The sequence below is a fragment of the Lactuca saligna genome, chromosome 7 (genome assembly GCF_052625555.1).
Source record: "Lactuca saligna cultivar CGN05327 chromosome 7, ASM5262555v1, whole genome shotgun sequence".
Taxonomy (NCBI): Eukaryota; Viridiplantae; Streptophyta; class Magnoliopsida; order Asterales; family Asteraceae; genus Lactuca; species Lactuca saligna.
In genome coordinates, this window is record NC_136423.1 from 26613598 (window position 1) to 26636838 (window position 23241).

General features: G+C 35.2%; 1 protein-coding gene and 1 pseudogene across 1 annotated transcript; one reads left to right on the plus strand and one right to left on the minus strand.

Annotated features, from left to right (window-relative positions):
- The first annotated feature begins 3900 nt into the window (after positions 1–3900).
- LOC145004816 (cyclic phosphodiesterase-like) lies at positions 3901–5131 on the plus strand. Its single transcript, XM_078963817.1, has 3 exons — positions 3901–4392; positions 4670–4724; positions 4820–5131. The coding sequence occupies exons 1-3, from the start codon at positions 3988–3990 to the stop codon at positions 5017–5019; spliced, it is 660 nt and encodes a 219-aa protein (XP_078819943.1). The 5' UTR covers positions 3901–3987; the 3' UTR covers positions 5020–5131.
- Positions 5132–5339: 208 nt separating this feature from the next.
- On the minus strand, positions 5340–5907 carry LOC145004817 (monothiol glutaredoxin-S1 pseudogene; annotated as a pseudogene).
- Between the last annotated feature and the right edge of the window lie 17334 nt (positions 5908–23241).

A 23241-nucleotide genomic window follows, 5' to 3' on the forward strand; every position in this document is an offset into this window, starting at 1 on the left:
TTTTAATCGATCAAGAGAACCATCAGGATGGTATTTACTACGATAGACCCATTTGCACCCAATGACATTTGGGGCTGAATCACGAGGAACCAATGTCCATGTGTTGTTGTGTATGAGAGCATCATACTCATTCTGCATAGCTTTACGCCATGAAGGTTGTTTCAAGGCTTGAGAAATGGTATGAGGTTCTGGAAAAGATGAGGGAGTAGCATGGTAAAGAAGAAAGTCAGCATTATGGTATTTTGGGTTGGGTTTGGGATTTTTGCGAGTGATTATTTTGTGAGGGTTGAGATGGGAAGTAGGTGCGGAAGTGGTAGTGGGTTGATTTGGAGTAGGGTGTGAGTTGGAAGACTCGTTTGAGTCAACAGATAAGGATGGGGACGGGTGAGAGGTGGATGGAGAGGATTGAGGTGAAGTGGATGTTGAGGGAGGTGGAGATGGGTCTGGAGAGGAGGGAGGAGATGGTGGTGGTGTAATATGAGGTGGTGAAGTTGGGGAAGGTGAAAGAGGAAGTAATTGAAGGTGGAGCCAAGTGTCTGGTTCAGGGATAGATGGTGGAGGTGTATTTGTGAGTCTGGTGTACGGGAAATCAGTTTCAACAAAATAAACATGGCGTGATGTGTATATTCTGTTGGTTAGAGGATCTAGAAGGTGATATGCACTTTGTGAAGATGAATAACTAACAAAGATGCATGGTTTAGAGCGAGATTCAAGTTTGTGGTGTGTATAAGGACGTAACCATGGGTAAGCAAGGCAGCCGAAACTTCTGAGTTTCTCATAGTTGGGAGTTTTATGAAAAAGCTGGAAATATGGGGAGGTGTTATTAAGAGTGTTTGTGGGTAACCTGTTGATTAAATAGGTAGCGGTGGTAACAGCAAAAGTCCAGAATTGTAAGGGCATTTGTGCATGAGATAGTAGGGATAAAGCAGTTTCAACAATGTGGCGATGTCTTCTTTCAGCGTACCCATTGTGTTCAGGAGTGTGGGGAGGGGAGGTGAGGTGTGAGATACCGCATGATGCAAAATGAGAAGATAGCTTGATGTATTCACCTCCATTGTCGGAAAAGAACTGTTGAATTTTGACCTGAAAGAAATTTTCAACAAGTTTTTGAAATTTTATGAATGTGGTTAAAGAATCAGATTTGTGTTTCAATGGGTACAGCCATGTATACTTTGTAAAATGATCGACAAAAATGATATAATATTTGTGATTATCTATTGAATGAATTGGGGAGGTCCAAACATCTGAAAAGATGAGTTCAAGTGGACGTGATGAAGTAAGAGAAGTATGATGAAATGGAAGTTTGTGACTTTTATTAATGCAACAAGAATTACAATTGTTTTTCAAGGAAATAATTGCAGGAATAGAAGAAGCTAAGTGGTCTAAAACTCTAATATGTGGATGTCCAAGCCTGTGATGCCAAGGGATGGATTTATTGGAGAGAAAAGCCAAATGTGGATGAGTGGAACGCAACTCATAGATTCCTTGACTAGCCATTCCGTGGAGTAGCATCTGATGTGTTTTGAGATCCTTGATAAAAAAATAGAATGAATAGAATTGGATTAGTATATGATTATCAATGCATAAACGAGATATGGAGATGATATTTTTGGAGATAGAAGGAACACAGAGGACATTAGTTAATTTGAAAGATGTATTGGAAAACTTAAGATAAAGAGAGCCAATATGAGAGATTGTGAGAGACGAACCATCACCAATAACCAGCTCATCAGTACCGTCGTAAGGTGTGTGGAGAGACAATGCACTGAGGTCATTAGTCACATGATGAGAGGCTCCACTATCAAATAACCAAGATGGATTGTTGTTGGGAGTATAGGGAACAGGGGCTTGAGCCAAGTTGACAGTGTATGTGTTGCGAGATATTGATGGCAAGGCAATCTGAGGATACTTATTCTTGAATGAATAACAGGAGGATAAGGAGTGACCTTGAGCAAAGCAGAACTGACATTTTCCAAGAAATGGGCGTGGTGAGTTATTTGTTTTGTGTGGAGCTGATGTAGGGGTAGGTAAGAGGGGAGTGTTTGTGGCTGTTTGTCGGTTGTTCCAGGATCTGGTAGGGGGTCGTTTGTTGGCAACAAAGGCAGTGGTAGGTTGGTGAATAGAGGTAGGAACTGAGGGTGTCTGAATGAGAGAGAGTTCATGATTTATTAGTTTTTCATGAAGTTCAGAGAAGGAAATGGGGGTATCACGGGCATGAATAGCTTCAATAACGGGTTTGTAGGCTGTGGAGTCTAAACCTGTGAGGATGGCATCGGTAATGTCTTCTTGATCCATTTTCTTGCCTAATATGCTTAATTCATCAACAATGGTTTTGATGGTTTGCATATAATCAGTGATGGATAAAGAAGATGTTTTGGTAGTTTGTTTGAGTCGGTGCTGTAGCTGCTTGATGTGGCCTCTAGAAGGCTTAGCATAGGTATTGGATAAGATTTTCCAAGCTTCAAGAGATGAGGTCGCACCTGTGATCAAAGGAACAATGGCGGGGGAAAGGGTACCAACGATGGCGCCAAAAAGAAGGCGGTCTTGGCGGAACCAAGCTGGGTAATCAGCGTGAGGGGTGGATACACCTTCTTCGTTGATAGTAGGTGACGGAGGGAGATGGGTACCGTCAATGAATTTGTAGAGGTCCAATCCGTAAAGTAGAGCTTCAATTTGGGTTTTCCAGCTCATGTAATTTGTGGAGGTTAATTTCAGCGAAGAAGGGAATTGGACTAGGGTGAGGGAATTTGTGGAGAGGGGAAGAGAATTGACGACATAAGAGGAGGAATTTGATTCAGTCGCCATGAAATCGGTAGTGGGAGAAGGTGATTTTTAGAGAGAGAAAGGAGACCTGGCTGATACCATATAAATGTGTGAAAAGAACTTTTTTTATTTCACTGAGAATGAAATAGGTACATATACACAGAGATCCGAATGTATTGGATCTGTTACAACAAATGTGGAAGACTAGTTCTATAGTTATCTAGAAAATCAAAAGGTAATTAACATGTGTACAATATACATGAAAGATAAACGGGTTCGGATCCGGGTTATGTGTTTATAGTACACATACAAGCACAAATATATTGAGAAAAATACATTGAAAGATGATCGATTCTCGATTATAGAATTGTATTTTGAAAGTACATTGTTATAATTGAGATCCTTGTTTATCATGCACTTTCAAAAAGAATTTTGATGCTTGTTTTGCTTACTATTCAAACCAACACAAGACAATCAAATGCCGAATTCAGTTGTAACATTGTACTTAGAGATTTCATTGCTATAATTAGGAAAAAGCTCATTTATTTTTATCGAAAAAGCAAGAAAAACACAAATAAACACACTCATACATAGAAAACCAGGCACATATTTCTAAATTATATTGATAGATGATGGATACCCAATTATACTTTGAAAGAAAATGGCAATAATTATGATTAATCACACTAAATTTACATAAATGATCTCTATAACAGTAAATTTTAAGTAAAATGATTGTTGCAATGTAAGTTTGTACACACAAAGAACAACAAAAATGGGAGTTGATTGCTATTATATTTGGCTTATTTTATTTTTTTCCATGTTTACATAAAAGAACAATATAAGCACTCATTATCTTTTACATATTTCCCCTATTTTATTTTTTCCCTAAAAAAACATAAAGATTACAAATGAGGCTTCCCGCATTGAATTCTAACCTTTTACATATTTGCTGTAACTAATTTTTTACTATAATTTTCTTGATTTCTCAATGCCACTGCAATTTGAAATGATTTTATCATCAGGGACTTAAAATGAATGTGGGCTAATACTTTTAGACCAAAGTCAACATCCCCAAAACTTATAGAAGACTTAATTCTTAAACACTTTTAACAACTCATTAATCAATTATTTCCGAATTCAAACCCTAAAACTGAATCAATTATAAGAAATGCATAAAAATGGCATCTTCTTCCCGATTCCCAATCACAGACTTTCGCATGAATGTTCATCTCTCCGAGATTTCGCCGTATTCTGATTAGGTTTCTCTCTCTGCTCGGAATCCTAGGTTTGACTCTCTTCTTCATTTCGATTTCCATGGATGTACAAGTCGGTGAAGCAGCACAGCAGCCCAAGAAGGATGTTTATTCGGTATGGGCGCTTCCGCCGCAAGATGTGACGGAGAGGCTGAAGAAACTGATGATCGGTCTGCGATCGGAGTTCGGAGGACCTGAGTTTGAGCCGCATGTGACTGTTGTCGGAGCTATCAGCTTGACGGAGGAGGAGGCGCGTGACAAACTCAAGAAGGCTTGTGACGGTTTGAAAGCCTATAATGCCACCGTTGAGAAGGTTGCGACGGGAACTTTCTTCTATCAGTGTGTGTTTTTGTTGCTTCATCCCACGACTGAGGTAATTTCGAATCGGATTCATATACGACTTTTAGGTTCAAATGAATTGTTCCAGATTTGAAATTTTCATTGATATGATAATGTAATCCAATAAGTGAATCCATCATAACAATTGTTATGCTCAAAAGATTACAGATCTAATCTGAAATCTGAAAGTCTTAACCTTCACTTCTCAGAAGTCAAACAATACAGTGAATCCACCATAACAATTGTTTCAGTTTCATACTTTCATATCCATTTCCCCGAACATATTTATGTTACGAGCTTCATTATTTCAGGTCATGGAAACCGGTGCACACTGCTGGAATCATTTTGGCTACAAGAGTTCAACTCGTATAATCCTCTTCCATCTTTAAGTTAATTAGTTTTTTTTTATTCAGACACTTTCCTCTTTCGCTGATGAACAATTATTCTTGTTACATTTACAGCTTATATGCCACATTTGAGCATCCTTTATGCTGATTTAACCGAAGAAGAAAAGAAAAGAGCTCAAGAGAAAGCCAATGCTCTTGATGAAACTGTTCAAAGCTTGAAGTTCCCAATATCACGTCTTGCTTTGTACAAAACAGACACAGAAGACAAAACCTTAAAATCATGGGAGAAGGTGACTGAAATCACTCTCCAATGAACCTCTTAACTTTTTCCTCTTTAATAATCATTTCAAATCACAATTCCACAAAGTTTGTAATTTGTATATTTGTACCATTACTCTGAATAATTTCCACTTTCTTGTTTCCTTATATAGTCATTTTTTCTAAAAAAAAAACCCAAATATAGCAATGTCATCCAAATACAAAGCAATTTTCACTTGTACAAATGAGTAGAATTTTCAAAATATAATGTAAAAAAAAGGTACAATGCTATAAATATATTTTTCAAAGTACAATGCCTTAATAAAAAAAAAGTTGAAAGCACAATGAAAATAAGAATCTATATAAAAAAAAGAAAGACGAAAGTATGGTTTTTATTTATTGCATTTAACCACAATTTAAAGTTAACAAAATGCATAACTTATTCGAAGTCAAACTATCGCTAATACAAAAGTATATATAGAAGCCATGTATACGTTACAATACGTGACATCATTATTAGCCGATTTAAAACAGCAAAAAGAGAACATAAAAACATATTTGAGTAAATAGATGAGGTACACCTGTATTAATATTGAATACTACATCCAAATAGCATTAGCATCAATGAGTAGTGGTTTAAGCTTGCTTTCCAAATTGAGACTATAAATCTCATTAGCACCTCCAACAAGCTTCTTCCCTATGAACACAGCTGGCACACTAGGGTTGCAACCTAACTCCATTAACTCTTCTTCAATTCCATCGCCATTAGAAAGCTCATCAAGCTCATAAATAATAGGATTTGCTCCAAATTTTCTTATGAGTGATATGATCGAGTGGCTTATACAACATGTTGTTTTGCTAAAAATCACAGCTGGATTCTCAGATAACAGAGCCCTCACTGTGGTCATTTTTTATAAAGATTTGGTTTTGGGGATTTGGGTTGGTTAAAATTTGAGACATCTTGACGTTTATTTATAGGGTTTTTTTTTTTTTTTTTTTTTTTTTTTTTTTTTTTGTAATGATGGAATATGTTCTTCGGAATGAAATTAATTTTGCAAACTTGTCTCATGTAACATCCCATCAAAAGTTTGAATATTTGAATAGTGCTATGCATATTGTGAGTATGCTATGGGTTTGACTTTAGAAAATCAGAAGATATTGATAGAGTATATGGAAATGAGCGTTTGGTACAAGTGTATATTGCATAGAGATATGCGGTTGCTTTATAGTTTTGTGATGAGGATATGATTCTTGAGATGATATTGTTAAAGAATGACTTCTAGGTAGATGATGTTGGTGTTCTTAGCTTATGGATATCAACAATATTTCATGATTTTTCACACGTATCCATAATCACTCTTTCTTAAGATAATTCGGTTTGTTTTTTATTTACGATGTGACATAAAATGAATATTTTGGATCGTGATTAAGATTGAGACTCGTGTCAATAAAGTTTGCAGCTTTTTTTGTCAATGAAATGAAAATTGTAACTTGTTGTCTTGTTCAAAAACATGGAACGGCATTTTGTTTATGTAAAACACATGAATGTCCTTATCCTTATAAAAATAATTTGTTTGTTTAGTCTGGTTATGGAGACATTGTAAGTTACATTCTTTGTGTTGGCAATTTGACCGATTAAATGGGGTGGGGTGGGCTATACATTTTTTGGTTGTCATATGGTGGAGAGCTACAATGATGCAAAACATAAGTAAGAACAAGAAATGTTCAAAGAATCCCAAAGGAAAGAAAATAATTTTTTTTTATTAATTTCCAAGATACTTCATAAAACTTTCAAGTACCGTGTATATAACATGTTTGCCAAATTTATGTAAAATTGACATTAACTCCTTGTAATTAACATTCTAAATACGCATAGAAATATCAGAATTTATGGAGATAAAACATCCTGGCATAGAAACAAAATAAAATAGAAATAGAAAATAAGGTGAAAGCACCTCAAATTAAAATTGGGGTCTAAACGTTGCATTTTGGCAATAACGCGTAGGCCTTCGGTTGTTTGTCAGGAGCTCTAAAGAGCTTTGTGGGGACTCCAAATTCCCAATAGATCATCAGTCATGCATGTTTTATGTTAGGTTTCTTCGTTGTGATGGTTTATTTTATGATGTTTTCACTTGTCCATAAATACTTTTGCAATATCTCAATAGATCCTAAAATTTGATACATGACTGACATCATACAAACATGATACGAATTTTCCATGTACAAGAATTCTAAATTTGTGTTTCATGTTTTACATATGTCAAACATGAATTTATATGTTTAAACACGTATAAGACACAAATTTAATTTGTATGACATGCGACACGTGTAAACATGTATATATATGTGACACACGACATGTCTACATTTTTTAGTTGCACCATGGTGGATAGCTATAATGACATCAAAACATAAGTAAGAATAAGAAATGTTCAAAGAATCGCAAAGTAAAGAAATAATTTTTTTTTATTAATTTCCAAGGTACTTCAAGAACCTTGTATATAGCAGGTATTGCCAAATTTATAAAATTAAAATTGACATCAATTCCTTATAATTAACATTCTAAATAAATATAGAAATATCAGAACTTATGGAGATAAATATCCTGACATAGAAACAAAATAAAATAAAAATAGAAAAACAAGGTGAAAGTATGTAAAATTAAAATTGGGATCTAAACGCTGCATTTTAGCAATAACATGTAGACATTTGATTAGGGATGAGCAAAAGGACCGAACCGGCCGGAACTGGCTCGAACCGGACCGGAACCGGGAACCGGCTTCGGCCAAAATCAAGAACCGAACCGGACCGGCGGTTCTATCGGTTCCGGTTCTACCGGTTCCCGGTTCCTACCGGTTCTTGTTGTGTCTTCAAATGTTGGAACCGGTCCTTGAAAAATAGCATCATACGGTTCCGGTTTTTGCCGGTTTTACCGGTTTCGGTTATATCGGTTCCGGTTCCTACCGGTTCCCGGTTCCAAAAATCCACAAAAATAACGTCCCGGTCCCGGCCCGACCGGTTCCATCGGGTTCCGGTTCCGGTACCGGTTCCGGCCGGTTCCCCGATCCATTTGCTCATCCCTACATTTGATTGTTTGTCAGGAGCTCTCTGAAGAGCTTTTGGCGTATAAAGGGCCCTCCAAATTACCAATAGATCATCCGTTATGCATGTTTTAAGTTTGGCCTCTTCTAGTTTGTTTGTGATATTTTCACTTGTCCATATATACTTTTGCAATATCTTCAATAGATCCGAAAATTTGATACATGACTGACATGATACGAGCATGACACGAATTTTCTGTATATAAGAATTTTAAATTTTTGTTTCCTGTTTTACATATATCAAACATGAATTTACATGTTTAAACATGTATAAAACATGAATTTAATTTGTATGACACGCAACACGTATAAACATTTATATAAATGTGACATGTGACATGTATACACACATTTAAACACGTGTAAACACAAATCAAATACATATGTTTCCTAGCTTAAAAATATTGGTATTAGACAATGTGTTAATAAATTCGTGTAAATATATGTTTTTGTGTAACACAATTAAAAATGTATTTAATCATATCGTGTCACGTACGACATAGATTAATTACGTGTCGTGTACATATTTAATATCTTAAACACTTTTTACAATTCTTATTGTTTAATTTGTGTCTAACATGATTCACAAACATGGATTGTGAGATCTAAAAACACTTTTTTACAATTCTTATAGTTTAATTTGTGTCTAACATGATTCAGAACATGGATTGTGAGATCTAAAAACACTTTTTTACAATTCTTAGTGTTTAATTTGTGTCTAACATGATCAGAAACATGGATTGTGAGATCTAATCTTCTATATACCCACATCAATAGTGGGGTGCCGTGTAAAGATTTGTTGTATTTATGTATGTATGTAAGTTTAGAGTGGAGAGTGTTTGCAAGTGTGTCCCACGAGTACAAAACCATTGGTTATACACTTTTTTTTATTAAATAATTAAAGTCTTCTATTTTAAGGATTTCTTGGTCGTCGTTGGGTGGGGAACCTTTCTGTGACATGTTTAGACCATCTTTGATCCACTTGATTTTTTATATCAAAATAGAATAAAAATAGTATGTAAATAGTATTTTGTCTTTATTTTATTTTTTGTATTATTGCTATTTTAAAAAATTATACTCTTAGTATATATATTTTTTTAACTTTCATTGATGGTTAAAAGCAATCCGTCTGTTAATTAGCTTTTTTAAAAAGTTAAGATGATATTTCTATTTATTTTTTCCTTTATCAAATTAAATGGATGTTTTAACTTTTATTTCTGCTATCATACTATCATGATTCTTTTCTTTAATTAAAATAAATGATATAAAAATTAAATTATCTTTTAAGTGTATGAATCAAACGTACAAATGAAAATATCACATTTCAATTAAAATATATATTTTATTTTTAATTACATTAAATTTATAAGTTATATTATCACAAAGTTCATAATAAAATAAATTATGCGTAGATAGTTTATTTGAATTAATTTTAATTTTATTAAAGCACGACTTATTAAATAAAACGTTTCAACACACTTTTAAATAAATATTACGTATATATATATATATATATATATATATATATATATATATATATATATATATATATATATATATATATATATAAGTTTTCCATAAATAATCAACTATGTATGTCAAGGAAATATTATTAGAATTAACTATCTTAACATATCGGAAAAATATTATTAGAATTAACTATTTTAACATATCGTCATATCGGTCTCTATCGGTGATACATCTCTCACAACTTAATAAACATAAAATATGAAAATTATATAATATCATTTAATGTATAATATGATATATAAATATTAATTACTACATTTAAATTACAATTGTTTAAATTATAACCAGTAAACGTAAAATATATAAACGAAAAATACGAAGAAACTAGAATCAGCAACTAAAAAATTTATTCTATTTTGATGCAAATAAATAATTTACTCTATATTTGAAATAGTATTATTTATTTATATAAAATAGAGTATAAAATGAGACCATAAAGGAATAGAATACAAATAGGAAATAAAGTGAAATATTAGTTTTGGAGGTGTAGATGCTTTTTAACGCCCTTATCCATATGCCTTATTTCCATTTATAGAATATAAAGTAGATTTGTTATCTATATACTTATCTTGTGTTTTATATGCCTTTTTATGTGGATTCCAAAAGAATATAAGCATGTAATTCATTAAAACAATGTGTGGTTATTATTTGAATATTAACAATAACTAGTTGGGTCTTACATTTTCGTTTATATTAATAGAAGTTGTGGTGAATTTAGTTGTAACATCCGGACTTCCAAGTATATTATTTTTTATTTATTTATTTATTTATTTATCTCTTGAGCTACTCGACGAGTCGGTGCTCCAACTCGTCGAGTAGAGTCGCGATGTGCCACGTGGGTTTAATGATCTACTCGACGAGTCCGAGGAGTCGACTCGCCGAGTAGGCGTTGGGATGAGAAACCTTAAATCCCCAGGTTTGGGGCCTATTTAAAGGCACTTATAGCCTCATTTGCGGCTACACTTCCATGAGAGTAAACCCAAAACGGCCATTGAGCTTAGAGAGAGTGTGTTTTGCTAATTTTGAGTGTTTGGTGCATCCTGTGAAGAGAAGGGAAGAATTCCAAGCCAAGGGACAAGCAGGTGTTGCTAGATCCGAGGTTGTTTCACTTCAAAGCTTCTGGGAAAGGTATAAAGCTTGCACCTTTCTCATTATTTTGAATAGATCTCATGATTTTGGAAATCTAGGGTTTCTCCACCCAAATATGAGGACCTTGAGTGTTTTATGTTCATTAAGAGGGTTGAACTTTAGATCTGGACCATGTGAGGTCCCTAGAGTCCAAAATTCCTTCTTTATCCAGCCATAATAGTGATCTTGAGTGAAAACCCCTTTTTGAGGTGTGTTTTGGCATTTTAAGCTCTAAATGACATGCACGAACATAAAGCTTGTGACTTTACGTGATAGATGAGCCTTAGGAGTGTAGATCTAGAGTTTGGGAAGGTTCTCTGCCTTGAAATCGATTGAATGAGATAAGAGTCTAGATGGACTCGATGGGTCGGATAGGGTTGTCCCGATGGTTTTGATCGTGCAGCAACTCGGCAAGTTGAGACGGACTTTTGAGTGATTTTGTGGATGGCAAGCAGACTCTTTGAGTCCCATAGGTGCACTCGACGAATAGGGTCAACATGGACTGTTGACTCGAGTTTGAATTCTGTTGACTTAGGGTTTGGTCAACCTTGTCTTTAGGAAACCATGGAGGGGTAAAATGGTCTTTTTCCCACTTCAAGAGAGAGAGAGAGAGAGAGAGAGAGAGAGAGAGAAAGATATAACTTAGGAAATGTGTGATTTAAAGAGTTAATTAGATATAATTATCTTATGTGAGAAGTATTCATTCACTTAGCTTACTTACGAGGTGAGTCTTCTTACTATACTTACCAAGAGTGGTATCTTTATGTAATTGAGTCGTTTTATGTGTTGATCTGTGTATTGTAATATTCTGCATTATATCTTTGTGATTTATGTTGAATATTGTTGTTGTGAGTTTATTGAGTTAGGACCGGAGGGTTCCACTGAGACACATTAACCGGAGGGTCTTATTGAGTTATGGCCTAGAGTGGCTAATGAGTTGTGTATGGTATTTTGGGGAACTCACTAAGCTTTGTGCTTAGCGTATTATTTGTTATGTGTTTCAAGTACTTCTCAAGATCATGGGAAAGCACCGGCTTGATTGTACACACACCGAAGATTGTTTTATGATTTAGAGGATTCTGAAGTTTTATATAATGTTTTCTTTTGAACATGAGTTTTGATGAATTGACATTGTGGCATTTTATGGTTTATTTATTGGAATCAATATGTTTTGAAATTTAAAAATTTGGTCAAAAAAATGTTACGTCGTTACATTAGCATGTTGTTATATCAGTTTTATTTTGCTTCCATCTAAGCATGCTGTCATTTAGTATATCCATCTTGAAAAAAAGTTGGAAAGTGATGGCAAACTTAGCACGTTAGATGTATTTAAAAAAATCAAAGTTAAACAAATTCTATTTTTATAAAATACAAACATTTCATATTAAACAAAAAAGTTACAATAAACTAAAAGTTAAAATATGATTTAATAAATTAAAACAATGACTTGATACCTAGAAACATTATTGAATACCTAAAAAACAACATACGATTTAATAAATTAAAACAATGACTTGATACCTAGAAACATTATTCAATACATAAAAAACAACGCATCATAACTAAAGCAACAAGTCTTCATCTGAAAAATGATCTTTCAGTTCATCTTCGGGGTCGTATATTAACATCAAGGTTGTCAAGCATCCAAAGATGATGAGTTAAATGGTGGAGAAGATCGGAATGAATTCTTGCATTGTTTACTATCTATACCGCTCTGTTCCGACTCATTTCCTAATTCAAGGTTGTGGCCTGAAGTGCAGTCATCATAAGGATTAGGGCCTTAAAAAATGTAAGATTTAGGCCCATTGGATGTGAGTAATGTAGTTATGTGACCCAATAGTTCTATTTGCAATTTGAAGTCAAAGGGTAAAACGAGAATGTAGTGTTTCAGACTTCTTTTATGAATTATGAATTATTTTTTCATGTGTTTTAAGTCAAAAGTAATTATATTGGGTTGTAGAACTCCTCAATACCTTTCCGTGGATATAAAGAACGTCGAAAACAGAGTAAAAACGAAGAAGTTGTGACTATTTGAAGTTTGGGTGGTTTTGGGCCAAGCTAAGTATGTTGGGTGTACAAAAAGGTGTACGTTCGACCTAATAATGGAATCCTGAGTACGCTGGGCGGACGAAATCAGTGCCCAAACCCTATTTTCGTGGTTTAATCTCCTTAACTCTCCCAAACCCACTCCATTCTCAGCCTCCACCCCTCCAACACCCCTTTCATGAAACCCTAACCTTAGATGAGCCTTTTGAGCTAAATGGATGTTATTTTGAGTGCTTTGGAGTATGTATGGTGCACCTTGGAGAAGAATGAACTTCTTGTAGAAGTGTAGGTTGCATTGGAGCTTGTAGATCTAGACTTTGTTCACCTTGATCTATCTTCTAGAGGTATAAAGTTTGAATCTTGATGATGCATTTGTTAGATCTAGCTAGTTTTGGCTGTTATGAGCTTTTGGTCATTTTAGTGCATAAATTTTAGATCTTGAAAGTTTGTCACCTTATTATGAATAAAGTTGGAAACTTTATCCATCTAAACATCATTGTGATTCAGATCTTAAGGTTGGAGACTTGGACTTAATGGATTAAGTTGAAAAAGATGCACTTGTGGTCCCATTTGATGCTTAAAGGCTAGATCTTGGTGGTTTGGACCATTCTAATGGATAAAGTTGGAAACTTTATCCATTATGGAGCTTTTAGGATCCATAAAAATGTAATCTTGATCCTTCTGTACCTTCCATGAGAGAATCATGTTGTCTTAATGGATTGATAAGTTAAGGTTTTAGCTACTAGACCTTTTTTAGACATGAAAAGTCATAAAGGTGGAAACTTTATGACTTAGAATGATGTTGTGGGGCTAGATCTGAGTTTCTGGATGAAAGGACTTAAGAGATGAAGCACTTAATGGAAAAGTGTCATTTGGTCGGGTACGTCGGGAGTACCTTCGAGTACGTTGCGCGTACTCATATAGGGTCCTGATTCTGGTTGGTAAGTATGCCATACGTACGAGCCGAGTACGTTGGGTGTACTCAGCCTGAAGTTTGACTTGTTGACTTTGATTTCCGTTGACCGTTGACTTTTGACTAAGTTTGACCTTGGGTCAAACTTGAGGGTTTTGGCCTATTAACTAAGATTTTATCTGGTTCTGGTATTGATAGCTCAGGAAATCGGTGGGGCAGCAGCTAGGGATTCTTCCAGAAAGCTTCTGCAATCGAGGTGAGTCTCCTTACTGTTTGTATGGATCGAAGGTGCCAATGTCTGCCCATTTGGTTTATATATTGTAGGAAGACTCGGGGTTAGCCCTATGCCTTTTGTATTAAAAGACTTGGAGGCAGCTCCTGGCACATTGTATGCTATTATGTATTGTAGGAAGACCCGTGGGTTAGCCCTAGGCATTATGTACAAAAGTCCAGGAGATGGCTCCTAGAACACTTTATGCTAACTAGCTGAGTAGAGTAGTATGTATGCTAGTTGACTTTGTGATGCTTGCATGGAAGACTTAGACGTAGCTCTTGGCACTTATCTGTAAGAGCCAGGGGTGGCCCCCAGCTTGGCAAGAAAGACCACATGGTAGCCTGTGGCATAATGGCAAGACGATGTATCGGCACATAACATCTTATTTGATTATGATATATGAATGATATGTATGGCTCACAGTTATGTATGGTAGTATCTGGTTGAAAGAGACCGAAGGGGTAGGCCAGCACCCGGATATGCTAGGTAGTATGTTTATTGTATGGTATGTGGTATTTGAGGAACTCACTAAGCTTCGTGCTTACGATTTTCAGTTTTGGTTTCAGGTACCTCCATTTTTCAAGTAAAGGAGCTCGGGACAATCACAACGCATATACCTGTGTTTTCCGTAATATGTGATTTCTGGGAAAGAACTCTGATAAATGTTTTATTTGAAATGCTTTTTAATGTGTGAACCAAGTTACAAATGTGTTTTAGTTATATTAAAAATGAATTTTTTGGTCATGAATTTTGGGATGATACAAGTTGGTATTAGAGCCTTGGTTTGAGGGATTCGGGCATACTCTTGGGTGTGTCTAAACTCAAACTCAGGACTTGGTATGAAAATTTTCAAAAGAAAATCATTTCTACAAAAAGAATTTCTAAGAAAAAAAAGGGGTGTGATACGTGCAATCGGTCGAGCTCAAGTAAGTGGTTCCCAAAATACCAATATATGTTTATTATGTGATATGATATGATTATGTGATTTGCATGCTAGATTAGAGCTAAGGATTTAAGAGAGATGCATTTGTATGATTATATGAGTTTGTAGATTTGCATGCTAGAATTGATCAGCCAGTGGTAGGATGGCATGTTTAGGTTATGCCTGATTGTTTGAGCCTTCGAATTGCATGCTAATACAGATTCCTTATTAGAGGATATAATGGTTTGAATGGAGTATGTTGGTTAGTTTTTCCATTGTCCGAATGCTTCTTGATTTAGGCTTTGTGGGACTCTTAGCAATAAGAGTTAGCTACTAAGTGAATATGCTAAGTCACATAGGGCACATACCGGATAATCTCAGAGTGATGGAATTAACCATATTGCATAGCTCTCGTCTGAGTCCAACTGTTTTAGGGATGAGTCTTTTACTCGAAGGATTATCTGATCTCTGTTGCATGTGGCTATATTCATAAGGTAACTAGTTGACATTAATGGGAATCCTTCAGCAGTTAAGGACTGAGAGGGTTCGGGAACCTAGGAAAGCCTAGTATATGTTGCAGTGGGTTAGTAGTATGGTTCAGTGAGTACAACCATAATGGTTTGAAGAAGTGACTTAGAGGATTCAGGAGGATTGTTGAGGAAAGTATGGATAGGTGTGGAAGGTAGTATTGGGGATGTACTACTGAAATCACAAGATCCATACTCAAATCAGTGAGAGTCTTGGAGAATCTAAGAAGCTTATGAGAGGTGGATTTTTTAGGCATGTTCTTATTGTTGTCTTTATTGTATTTCAGTTTGGAGATGAGCTCACAGGGAGATGATTCAGGTTCGGGTTCCAGATCAAGTGCAGCTGCTGAGCTGATTAGCGAGCAGTTGCGGGAGTTCATTTCATTGAATATCTCTTGTTATGTTTCAGAGATAATGGATGAGCGCTTGGGCGCATTCCGTACGGAGATTATGGCTATCATTGGAGCTCGTACACAAACTTTTCTGGATTTTCGTGCTTGTGGAGCTCCTGCGTTCCATGGGGAGAAGGTCCCTATTGTCAGTTGGAAGTGGTTAGTAGATATGGCTAATGCGTTCAGGATGAGTTTCTGCCCCGAGGAGGCGAAGGTCAGATATGCTTCCTGCCTGCTGAAGGATCGAATATGTGATTGGTGGGAGGATATCGGTAGTGAGTTGGGTGATGATGTTGTCGATGCTATGTCATGGGGTGACTTCTCGACCAAGTTCTAAGCTGAGTTTGCACCGGCGATTGAGGTGCAGCAGTTGGCACAAGAGTTCCTTGATCTCCGCCACACTACTGAGATGGCAGCAGATATCACTACCAAGTTCCGGGAGAGGGCTTTATTGGTACCAAAGTATGTAGCAGACGTGTAGATAAATAACGTAAGGTGTCACTATTTTTTGCGAGATGACATCAGGAAATTCATGAGTATTTCAGTGTGCAGGACCCTGAATGATATGATCTCTAGAACCCGAGAGCAGGAGATTGATTTGGAGCACATTGAGAAGAAGAGGTCAGATCAGGTGCATACTTTGGAGGGTCCCGGGAAGAGACCCAAGACTTCTGACCAACATTCGAGAGGCCAACGGGAACGGAGTCAGTGCAGCACGTACGGGAAACTACATGATGGGGCTTTTCGTTCCAGGGGTTTGGGTTGCTACAAATGTGGCCAAGTTTGCCACGTCAGCAAGGATTGTACTCAAGGAGCAAGTCCATTATGCTTTCACTGCGATCGGGTGGGCCACAAGAAGGTTGAATGTCCGACATTGAGGGGAGGAGCAGTGAGCGCGCCGACTTCGGCTTCTTTGAGGATCACCGATGGACGAGAAGGTAGGGCAGGAGCCCCATCAGAGAGGAGATGATTTCTGTAGGTATGTATCTTTTTCCTTATTTTAGGTTATTTATATATGTGTTTATGGTTGTTGGAATCTTGCATTAGTTTGGGTAAAGCATATATCCAATTCATTTCTTTGCTCATATATGAGTTACATCTTCAAGTAGTGTCATATGCCATTTGCATACCGTGAATTTCAAAGTGGTTAGGGAAGGTTTGTTTCCTTTTTGCTGGTTCAGAGTGTTCGGTGTCATCTTAGTTTATGGTCGAGATCGGTTCGGGGGAATTATGTGGAAGGTATGTGGTCAGGGTTCAGCAGGATGGTTACCCACCCTCGTCAGGATTCAGAGGATTCAATCATTATACTCAGATTGAATCATGGGGTCGCCAAGGGAAGTGGTCTACTACTGAAGTTTTGCTCTGAGCATCGGTTAATTGGACTTCAAGATCTGAGTGTGGTATCATTTCAAGGCATCTGGAGTTATCAGTATTGTTGGGATTCAAAAAGTGTTCATATAGTCTTCAGAAGTTGTATGGTCTTGTAAGTTCGGCTAGTAATGAATCGCTAGCATTAGTAAGCGCTGGTTGTCAGCAGATCGATCATAGGAAGATAGGAAGGACCGAAAATCCTTCCATTTCTCATATGTCGTGGAGACTTAGTCGGATTAAAGTGAGGGAGAACCGTTCAGGTACCTAGGATAGAAGCAAGCGTGAAATTGGGATGAGCTCGTATCCCCATCAGGAAAGGAAAAGGTGGCCTAAGTAGCTATCTGTATGAGGGATAATGTGAATTCGATGTTCAGGAAACTTCCCAACTTTAGGACCACATCTAATTGATGTGCCGTAGACTATGGGGAACCAAGTTGAGGAATCCCAGTCAGGACAGGAGTTCAGTGTGGGATGTTAAACCGTGTTGGGAACCTAATCGCGTTTACTTTCCACCACCCGAGCATTGAGAAATATTTTTTTATAATTAACTATATTCTCTTTTAAATAAGTTTGGAACTCGTTATCCGTTGGATTCGAGTTGCTACCTCCTGTATAAAGAAAATCACCGAAAAATCGTTATCATCATCAACATCAATGACTATTTGACTCGCTTCTTGTTGAGATGATCCACCCTTGTCAAATAGTTCCAAGTAGGTCATAAATAAATTCTCCATCCTATTCTCAACCTCTCGGACCATTTGACGTGATTTTATGTCTATACCCGCGGGGGTCAATGACGGTTCGATATACCCGATCATTTTTTTAAAAGCATGTAACAAAAAATGTGATTTGGTGCTAGGATCAATTAAAACCACAAAGTACATAAAAATTGTTCATCTTGTTGTATGAACCCCAATACTTGTTGTATTTTGTCTTCATATCTTTTACCATATCGAGAAACATTGGTTTGGTTGACCACTTTCTTAGATGTATGTCCACATCTAAGACTTCCCAGATAAAAAGATTTACCAAATGATTTGATGTAGCCGAAACAAGCTCCGTTTTTGTTTTGAAATTTTCAAAGAACTTCACAATTTCAGTTACAACTTCAAATTCATAATTTTCCGGTACTCTACCGAGATCCCTTTCATATGATTTATCTATCAAAGATACATAAAATTCAGATGTAGTATAAACTAATACTAAAAAGCTGAAATATTTCAGCTTTGATAGTTCTACTTTGAAGGATTATAACACAGTTAATAGAATACCAAAATAAACAAAATTATAGTCTAAATTCATCTACAAACTGTAAAGTACATGTTGGAAAAAACCAGAGGTCAATCTGACTTAAAACGAATGAGTTATGGGTGTTTAAAAATCATCACAGATTACAAAATCTTGCTGAAAATCTGAATTTTTTCAGCTTTGATAGCTCTACTTTGAAGGATTGTAACTTAGTGAATATAATACCAAAATAAAAAAAAAAAAATTCTAAATTCATCTACAAACTATAACCTAAATGTTGGAAAAAAACCACAGGTCAATCCGACTTAAAACGAATGAGTTATGGGTATTCAAAAAACGTCACAGATTGATGAAAAACTGAATTTTTTCAGCTTTGATAGCTCTACTTTGAAGGATTGTAACTCAGTAAATATAATACTAAAATAAACAAAATTATAATCTAAATTCATCTACAAACTATAAAATAAATGTTGGAAAAACCGAAAGTCAATCCGACTTAAAACGAATAAGTTATGAGTGTTTAAAAAATATCACAGAAATCTTAAACATGTCCAACCGGTTCTAAACCCGGTAAAAACCGGACCGAACCGGGAAAAAAACCGGACCGGACCGGACCGGATATAAATCTTAGAACCGAGAACCGGCCCGGGGTCCAAAAAAAGGGTCCGATCCGGTCCACGAATCCAAATGCTCACCCTACTCACATCAATTAACATCAATGTTTTGAAATCGTTCTTATATTCGTACGTAACTTCATTAACAAATGAGTCTTTATATATATATATATATATATATATATATATATATATATATATATATATATATATATATATATATATATATATATATATTACGATGTGGTGTGGTTTAAATGCGGTTTTATAATCATAAATTGCAAACCGCACAGCATATTGCGGTTTACAAAAACTATAAACCACACTGCGAATGTTGAAAACCGCATTATGCGGTGCAGTGTGATACAGTGTGGGCAGTTTTTACAGTTTGATGCACACTCCTAATATTATTTTCGATTTTCACCATACAATTTATGTACTATTCAAAAAATACATCTTAACATATGAAATATCCATGCGCACATAGTAGGAAGTCTTAAAATTCAAAACTTACGCATAAATATGGGAATACAATTCCATCTTGAGAAACATAAAATTTAAACACAATAATCAAAATACTTCCATGTCAACACATAATGTTGCTATTAAACTTTCAAAATAAGTTAAATAAACATCCCACCAACTTTCTTACATTATAAATGAGACCTAATGATGAGGTGTCAGAATCCATCAAACAATAAGTCATATTTATATATATGATTTAAAAATGACAATAACATTAGCAAACATGGACGGCATAAGAGAGATTTTTACCGGAGGCTCTTGCTAGGATTCACTTGGATTTCATTTAGAAACATTTTGGTTTTATTTGTAAGTCGAATTAGCATGGTAACTTCAATTTGTAGACTTTGATTTTTATATTTTAGTCATGTCCGACTAAAGCCTTTCTATTTCGAATATGTAATACGATTGCGTTTACGTATTTAATAATATAAAATGATTTTTTGTTCATGATTTTATCTAGCAATTGTAGTTTTACGTTAACCTAATGTTTGATTTGATCTTGGTTCATGTTGGCCACTTGAGTTAGGTTTAAATCGTTCTCGTTATTCAATTTGTAGAATTTGTAATTGTTTAATGAATTGAAAGCAAAGTAACACACATCGAATTGGTTCTATGATGGGATTAACTTTGGTCTAAACTATAATTGCATGTTCTTACACTTCCGAATTTATGAGAAGTATCGAATATTGTTGGGAACATTTACATTGATCGTAATGTTTTTCATTTTAATTCTAAGAGTTTGTTTAAATTAGGTTAGTAAGGTTAGGATAATTCAACGAGCTTATTTTGATTAAATACTTTGATGAATGAAAAATGTTAGAGCTTATAAGTGTTTTCAAGTACCAACTTAAAAGATTGTGACTTAACTTAATTTTGTGATTGAATTGCATGACACCTAGTATACTACAAAATCATAACTATGATATTTTTAAGTTAGAGCTTGTGATTGAATTGTTTATACATTTTTACGTAAGGTACTTGAGTAAAACTTTTTATTAATTGAATAATAATAATAATAATAATAATAATAATAATAATAATAATAATAAAAAAAAAAAGTTAGTGTTTTAAAAAAAAAAAAAAAAATTATATGGACGCTATGTTAGCGTCATTTGGATGAAGATGAGTCAGAATTTGCGTACATGACTTGCTACGAAGAAGGATAGCTAGTTCGACTTTCTATACTAGTCCAAGTGGCGAAATAGTTATAATTTCATAAATTATAGGTTTAATGTAATGTGTTTTGAACTTGAGAGACTAAATAAATAAATTCGCAATACTTTGATGTCAATTCACATAATAGACTAAATAAATACATTAACAATACTTTCGTGTCGGTTCTTGTAATTATCTGTTAACACGTGTCACGCACAAATTTGGGCTTGGACAAACAAACCCTTTTTTTAGTATAATTTTATATTTACTTGTACCATATATATATATATATATATATATATATATATATATATATATATATATATATATATATATATATATATATATATATATATATATATATATATATATATATATGACTCTTCATAGTAATGAATGGGTAGGTTCTTTCTATTATTCTTTGTCCCAAAACATTTCGTTGTTAGAACCTTTCTTAGGGGTCATATATCATTTATTTGTAAGGATTTTAAGTTTTCATAGCATCTCCAATGGTTATGTTATATAAGACTTCAAATTATTGTTACACTATTATTTCAATAACTTTAACCTTTAATTAAATAACATTTCTAATGGTTAAACTGTTCCTATAATTTTTTTTTATAAAAATTTAACTAATTTATTCATACCTATCTAAAATGTTCTATAAAACCTTTTTATTTAATTATTTGTTTTTTAAACACACATCATATTTTAATTTATTAAAAATATTACAATACGTTGTTTCAAAAGAAATATATTACAAAATATCGTTCGAAAAAATTAATACGAAAACACTATCACGAAATATTCATAAAAAAATATTGAAAAAAGTTATACAATCATTATAATTTTATATTTCATAAATGAAATGTCATTAAATACTTAATATAAATAATTATTTATTACAAAAATAAAAAAATATTTAAAACTAAAATATATTTAAGTGGGAAAATGATACTTACACCCTATAAAGTTTCTAGGACTGACTCTTTTAGTCATTTAAGTTTTTTCGTGGCTTTATGGGGCAACTTGTCTTTTTAGTCCCCTTAACTTGTTTTAGTCGGTTTAAGGGACATATAGAGAAAACTTGAGACCCACCCATCTCTCTCTCTCTCTCTCTCTCTCTCTCTCGTTAAACCTCTTCTAAACAAAACCGACAGCAACCCCGCCTGCCGCATCGCCTCTAGTCGTCTCCCATCTTCCTCTCCTTGGCTGGAAACAACCACTTTAACCACCACCAGCTCTCACCATTGCAAATTGAACCCAGATCTTGTTGCAATCGAGCCACACCACCATCTTTCTTTTGCTCTTGCTTTTATTACTGAGGTCGTTACTGCAACTTTGAGCTTCTTGAGCTTTCTGCAAAGCGACCTCCAAAACCAACATCCTGATGATAATTAAGTAAACTGCATGATGAAGAGATTGCATGCAGTAACGTACTTACGTACGATGCATATTTTATATGCTTTCACTCATAAATCGTCTACTTTACTTAGCTTAGATCATAGCATTACGTGTAAACGTAGATAACTTGTGTTGACTATAACGTATATATAACAAGAAAGATTTATGATTGAGTAAATGATCGGAAAAGAGAAGAATCGATCTTACCGACGGTTGCAGAGCTATAAGTTGTGAAACCGCCGCCGACACTCCGGGAACCAGGGATAATGGTGTATCTAGCTCCATCACCAAGGAACATGATATTATTTAGATCGTTTCCAATCTCGATGTTCTCCTTATAAACTCCTCTCTTTATGTAGATGATATATCTTTTGTTCCGATGATTATAACATGCTGCATATTTTAGAGCTAATTGAATGGTTCGGAACTTACTCCCACGGGCCTGAGACACGACTAAATTAGCCTTTGTGCGAAGTGAACCTGTATGTAACAATTTTTGGTCGCCGGGTGTAACCCAAGTCGGAAAATCATTATCTAGCTCCCGATCATCATCACTCGCTGACTTTTTCTTCAAGAAAAACTGGTTTATTGCCAAATTATTGCTTATCATCTCAGTAAGGTTATGCGATTTGAGTGGAGAGACAAAGTTTGTCAAATTGAAGTCTTGAGAACCCGAAAAACAAGTTTCGAGATTCGTGAGAGTAGCACTGAGCCATGTTTGAGCATCAAACACATTGACAATACATGTAATTTACTCTTAAAACTTGCTAAGGTGCTAATCTTCGGCATGATAAACTTTCCGGTGAGGAGGTAGACGACAGGGAGATTGATTGGAGCTGATCCTTTGAAAGCGAGGGCTGTGCCGACTGAAAAAGATCTCGACTGAGCCCAGGGCCCACCGGAGGACTTGGTTTAGACGATCCGAGAGATTGATTGGAGTTGATCCTTTGAAAGCAGGTCGTTTTCGCATACAGTATGTCGACCTCCATCCACGACAACAACAGTGATAATGGGTGGGTGTGGGTTGTGTTGGCAGCTCAAGAGAACACGATTGTGGGTGCTAGAGTTGATTACAATTCAGTGGGAGGGAGGGAAAAGTTGACTTTCACAAAGTCCAAGTAATCCATA

Excerpts from the sequence above, each read along its gene's own strand:
- LOC145004816 (XM_078963817.1), top strand. The coding sequence starts at position 3,988 with ATGTTCATCTCTCCGAGATTTCGCCGTATTCTGATTAGGTTTCTCTCT. Across the intron at positions 4,393-4,669 it reads TGCTTCATCCCACGACTGAG|GTCATGGAAACCGGTGCACA; the intron begins GTAATTTCGAAT and ends TCATTATTTCAG. Across the intron at positions 4,725-4,819 it reads TGGCTACAAGAGTTCAACTC|CTTATATGCCACATTTGAGC; the intron begins GTATAATCCTCT and ends TTACATTTACAG.